General features: G+C 36.8%; 1 protein-coding gene across 1 annotated transcript; it reads right to left on the bottom strand.

Annotated features, from left to right (window-relative positions):
* Window positions 1-2,847: 2,847 nt before the first annotated feature.
* Window positions 2,848-5,980, bottom strand: LOC147282140 (ubiquitin-conjugating enzyme E2 variant 1D). The gene is made up of 4 exons (XM_086247580.1): window positions 5,725-5,980; window positions 4,476-4,615; window positions 3,681-3,806; window positions 2,848-3,231 (listed from the first exon to the last, which is right to left on the bottom strand). Exons 1-4 carry the CDS (start codon window positions 5,756-5,758, stop codon window positions 3,091-3,093), a joined length of 441 nt encoding a protein of 146 aa, XP_086103706.1. The 5' UTR covers window positions 5,759-5,980; the 3' UTR covers window positions 2,848-3,090.
* Between the last annotated feature and the right edge of the window lie 233 nt (window positions 5,981-6,213).

The raw sequence follows: 6,213 nt of genomic DNA, 5'->3' as shown, positions 1-6,213 counted from the left end.
GAAAAGAGAATGAGTACGTGTACTTCTTCATCTCGTGAGTACAAATTTCTAGATCCGCTACTAGGGTTCATCCAATATTGAACAATATTCTCAAAAGACTGATTTCAGCTTCAAATTTTGTAACTAGGAAATTGGTAAGTTATATACACATAAGCTTCCACGATGAAGGTTAGAAAACGGAAAAAGAAAAAACTTTGATGGGAAATGTCATTTGGTGTGGCCTCTACTCACTATTCAACATGTGTCCAAAATGGTTTTAAGTGGAGGTCCACCAGATGATGTGGCAAGACTTGTTAAAATTTCTGGTAGATAATGAGTTATGAGTGATTATGGACAACAGGAGAAGGGCATGACTTTGACCAGTCAGCAGTGCAGTGCATTGAATAATGCCAAAAATGTGTTGCAAATCAAAATGGAATGCAATGCATGCACGTCGGCCGTGAGCAAGAACGTGAAAGCCGTGGGTTAATTGATTGCTTAGTGAATTCTTTATTGCTCTTTTTTCCAATTTGTAACTTGTGGTTGTTAGATGTGAGCTGTAAGTGACTCATTTCGGTTACTTGCTTGTTAATAAATAATAGAGCATGAAATAATATATGCAGAAAATAGGTCCAAGCCTCCAAGCAAGCAACATGTAGGAAGCAAACAAGTTGCCAAAGTTGGGTCACCCTCACCCACCTTACTTCTTTTGCTGGCCATTTCTCCATTCCTTCATAAATCCTTCCCCCATACCCATACCCATACCCATAAATCTTTGCTTACATAATCCAACCCCAAGTCTCTGCTGTCTACTGTGGGGGAAAATATTTTTATAGCCCAAATTTGAAGTTAAAGTCTAAGCCCAATTGATCCAACGAGATTTGGGGCTTAATCATTTGGAAGAATTTAATTGAGTTTGGGTTATGTGAAGCCCATCTTGTTAGAAAGAAGGCCCAGGTGCACTTGTGTTTATCAACGTGATTGAATGAAATAAAGAACATGGGCTTGGAATGCAAGTAATATCACGCGAACAACGGGATAAAAGACGGGTGGAAGGAGTTACTTGTGCATCACTCCTAAACTTTATTCTCAAGAAATCATTGACTATAAATACATAATCAAAGTTATTGAGAAAGATACACAATCTACGGATCCTGAACAGATAATGGCTCGAACTAACATTGACTTGAGCGTCGGATTATTTTTTGCAGGTACCCCATCTGCCATTCAAGACCAACTCAAGATTAGACAACGAGCACATACCCACTATACGCCGATCCCAAGTTTGATTCCCAAGGTCCATATCACCTGTAGGCCAAATTATCTTCTTTGAAGATTTTGGGTCCAACAGAATGACACATGCATCTCCAAATAGTAAATTTATTCTAAATTTAAAATTTAGGAATTTAATTAATGTTTATGGGATGAAGCTAAAATGCGACATTCACATCACGCGGATGTGTTTATAACTTTTGGATCTAACGGGTTCTCTTTTTCCGACTCTAGGGTATAGTTTTGTGGGTCGTTCGATCTATCAACATCCCATGCAAACGTCTGCATTGAAGATGCTCTCATGTTTATGACTGAATATTTGTATATACTGTAAGTTTGTATTCATGTGAAAAGAAAAAAGAGATATATCAATTTCAAGTAATTCATTGTACCTAGTCATTTGAAATTCATAACATATGTTACATTGTATCTGATAATTTAGAATATATTGTACTGTAATTCATTTCAAATACATTTACTGTAGTCCGTTCCATGAAGTATTATTCATAATTTTCATGGAGGTGGTGGAGGCAGTGGCCGGTCCTCCTCTATTCCAGATCTAGGGTTTCTCTCCTTGTACAGATTTAGACTTCTTTCTTTGTTGGGGAATATTTTGTTTGTGTTTCTGTATTCTGTTCTTGGGCGGCTAGTAATTTGCTTCTTTTTTTTTTTTTTTTTTTTAGTAATGGGATTTCATTGACAAAAAGCATAAAAAACCAAAATCAAAATGCAGATGAAAGGGCTTAACCTTCAAGCTCTTAATTTTTTAGAAAACCAAAAATTGGCTACACCAGTCTGCAATGCAGTAACCAAGTTCAAACCACCCCTGAATTGATGATTGTAACCAAATAGGTGAACATATCATCTACAAGTTTGCTACTTTACTGCAAGTTTTTTAAAGTTTTGCTTTCCCAAGCACACACAAAGTGGCCAGCTAATGTGACAGTATTTCCTTTGTTCTTATATGAATCCATTCTAAACCTTATTTATTCTGAGGGAGACGGTTACCATATGATGTGCCACATTTCTTGATAACTAAAGTTTAGAAAATGTCTTAATGCCTCTTGTATTATTATTTCCTGAACGCAAATGCTTGCTGCATAACTCTCAACAGAAGTACACAGCAATTGGCAGATGCTAACCAACGCATCAAGGATAGTGATCCTACGGTTAATTACATATTTTGCGAAAGCTATTGATACTTCTGCATCAATAAGATCACGATCGATGCCATCACATAAATACATGAAACGGACTAAAGTCATCTGGTATCCAATATGTGCACCCCATCCCAAATAATTATTTTTTAAAGATAAATTAACAGAAAATCAACACCATTATGTGATTTTGTTTTTTTTACCATCAGCAGTGTATTCTTCTTCTCTTCATTGGAAATCCGCGAGAAATATGTGTAAACCACAGTTGCTTGCAGCCACAATTTTCATACATGGAAACTAGCCTTTGGTTTTACTTTTTCACAATTCAATGCTTGAAATTTGACACTCTTAACTCTCAAGTTGACAAAGAAAGGGGGAAAAAAAACTAGAGCAATAAGAGGGCAGACGAGTTGAATACACAGATATGGGTAGAACCATCTACTTGAAGGGTATGTTAAATATTTGACACACATAAAATCCCATTAATCAAACAGCATCCCTTCAACACAATTCGACAAAAGAAGACAATAAAACAAAGATGAAGCCATGGACAAGTAATAGGAGAAGCTTTCTGGGGAAGTCCCCTACATGTTCTTAACTTAGGATCAACAAGGGCATTACAAACTATATATTGCATATTGCATATGCAATTGGATCCATGATATCTATACGGTCTCGAGAGCTAGAAGTAGGTACCTTCCGGAGGCTGGACCAACTTCCGGTTATGTGGGGCTGCCATCTCCTTTTTCAGCTGTGTAAGTATATCCTCCATGGTGTACTCACGCTGCCAGTTTGCAAGAAGTCCAAACTTCTTCGGTTCCACCTATTGAATTGGATGTACTCAGATATTGTCAAATAAACTATCATTAAGCATAACCAAGTGGACTGAATTTTCAAAATAGTCATACACCTGGGCTAGAAGTCGTCTGGTGTGGTTATCACTGTTCTTATAATCACAATTAACATGATTGAAGAATTAAGAAAGAGGGACCATCCTGGGACTGCTTGTGAAAGTGATAATAAATCATTAAATGGGACCGTAGTTTCTTTATCACAAAACAAAAGACATAGAACTTACATAATGCATGGACCTAACTCCTCTCTCTCCTTTTTCCCTCCATGAAAAGGGGGGAGGGGGGTTACATACCGAAAAATGGGACTAAATAATGTCAAGTGCAAATCACTAGCAGTAGCGAGAAAAAAATGCAAACCACAGCAGCAACTGCACAACAAAATCAAGTGAATGTATATGAAATTAAATTAGAAGCATACCACTCCAGTTTCATGGTTAACACAAGTCATGTTAATCCGTGAATGAAAACGAACACTGGGTGGCTTCTCTGGGTAATCTTTATCACAGAACAGCTTCAACTGATAGATCCGACCTTCATGTACAGTCTGGAGAAAAGAAAAAACATTTGTTGCATTAGACAAAAATTAAATGCAAAAGGCAAATAACATTTTAATAACTTATAGAAGCTTAATACATTTGAGAATATGCTGACTAAACAACAATGTAGATGCACATCATTTGCTAAAAGATGATACAAAGGTACAAAGATGATACATACTTCAGCATTTGCTAAAAGATGAGCAAATATTAGTTAGCTCAGCCCATGCTGAACACTAAAGCAATGATACCGATGTGTGTATTTGCAGGTGCCATGCATGAGCAAATGGGTGTCCAATCCAAAATCTAAGCCCTTCATTAAGCTTTAAGCCATCTATCAAGCTACCAAGAACCACATGGACTTAACTCTGGACTCCACAAGAGGTGGTGTGGATTTGATTGGTTCTGACCCCTATACTCAGTAACAACAATATTACCTGAATTCAGACCTCTCAATTACAGACGACCAGAAGCAAACTAAATCGTCAACCTTTTGTCCTTTTGGGTCTAGGGAAGCGACTAATTTCGGAAAATTCAAAATATACTGATCATTAAAATTTGGGAGAAACCACAAATGCAACACATAAATCTTTTCTGATAAGCACATATGCAACACAGTCTGACAAAACAAATTTAAACAAGAACATAACATCACCCATAAGAGAAGAAGAATTTACATTGTGGGGGCCAATGATGGTGCCAGTCCAAGAACGCATGTAGATGTCATCTCCATCATCCATTCCATAGCTGACAGTGCCATCCCCAATACCTTTTTCTCCACGTTCAAGTTCCTCCAGCAATCTGAAGTTTCGTGGGACTGCATGGAAACTCAATCCACTTAAGAAGTCCCAGTATTTGACAAACATAGGCAAAAGGCTATGACTCAAAATTACTCTGCTACATAGTTTTGACTTCAATTTGTAAGAGTACCAGTTCTTCTGTGGTTTACTAGTGAAAATTGGCTCAAAAATACAGCAACAGAACCAAACCAATATAGAATTCTTCTCTAAATGACTATTTTTCCCAACAATGTAGATGCACATCATCTCCTAAAAGAATTTTGTTTGATTATGTGGCCCATGTTTTGTAGTATGTAAAGGTCCAATTCATGACTCTGATCCACCCACCTTTCCAATGAGCTTAGAATAACAACAATTTATTGAATTATCAATCTCTTTTTAAACTCCACACCATCATTAAGGCACAAGATAAAAAAAGTAACATGAAAAATCTTGCAGACTTGATAAGCAACCCAAATTACAGATTCCTTTCATGAATACAAGCATAACCAGAAACTCATATGCAGATTGCATTCTCCTTTAGTGAGAGATATTAGTTGGCAGCTTTGAAACAATCTATTTAGCACGCCATTCAATGAAGAATCAGAAGATAAAGTTACTATTACATAACATCTATTGATTAATCAGCATAGAAGAGAACGAGCACACAGGAACCACCATCAAATACGGCTCCAGAACGTATCTATGTCAATATAACACCAACCATTAAATAAAATTTATTTGACTTATTCCCCATAAATGCACTCTATACAAGGACAAACCAAAAATGCAATCTTGCACGCGAAAGTTGTGCTACTATGCATAAACAGACCCATGAGTAGCCATGACTGCAAGTAATAAAATTATTCAGAAACGAGCTCAATTTGATTCTACGAACACGAATAAGGAACAACAGAAGAAGGAAAAAGCAAATATAATATAATCTAACAGAAAAAACCAGCTCGAAAAGTAATAATTTATGCAACAAAAGGCCAAATTTACCTACACACATGCAATATCTTATCAGAAAACGCATAAACAACAGAATCAATCAAAACCCATTTGCAGACTCCGTGCAAAATAAACAAAAACAACAAGATCAAAGCAAAATTTGATCAAACGAGCACATGGGTTTTGATAGACTCACCCACGACACCGGATCCTCCTGAGCCGAGCGTCATAGATGATCAGCTGGGGGTGTTTCTCAGGTTGGTGTGCAGGGATCTAATGGAGGTGAGAAAATTCTAGGGGAGGATGGGGGGTCAGACCGTCAGAGAGTGTGAGATATATGAGAATCTGCAGAAAGTTAGGCGACCAAGGCAAAGTGGGAATAAAGAAGAAAACACCGAGGGCAAAGGGGATTTTGATAGGTTATGACAGATGGGTTGGGATTTTTTGGAATAAAGTGGGACTTGGTTGCATTTTTAGTGCCGTTCGAAACTGTGTAGAACTCTTAAAAGTGTTTTCAGTAAAAATGTTTTTAGCAGTGTATGACAAAAAAAAATAAAAATACTTTTTAGAGATTTTTTTAGAAGCACATGTCAAGTGCTTCCACATAAAACACTTTCAAGTGCTTTTATATAAATTACTTAAAATTTTTATAAATTTTTATATGTGCTTCTTACTTCTTAATAAA

The sequence above is a fragment of the Dryas octopetala genome, chromosome 6, assembly GCF_963921425.1.
Source record: "Dryas octopetala chromosome 6, drDryOcto1.1, whole genome shotgun sequence".
Lineage (NCBI taxonomy): Eukaryota > Viridiplantae > Streptophyta > Magnoliopsida > Rosales > Rosaceae > Dryas > Dryas octopetala.
Note: the sequence above shows the minus strand (reverse complement) of the source record. Positions and strands in the feature narration are given on the sequence as shown.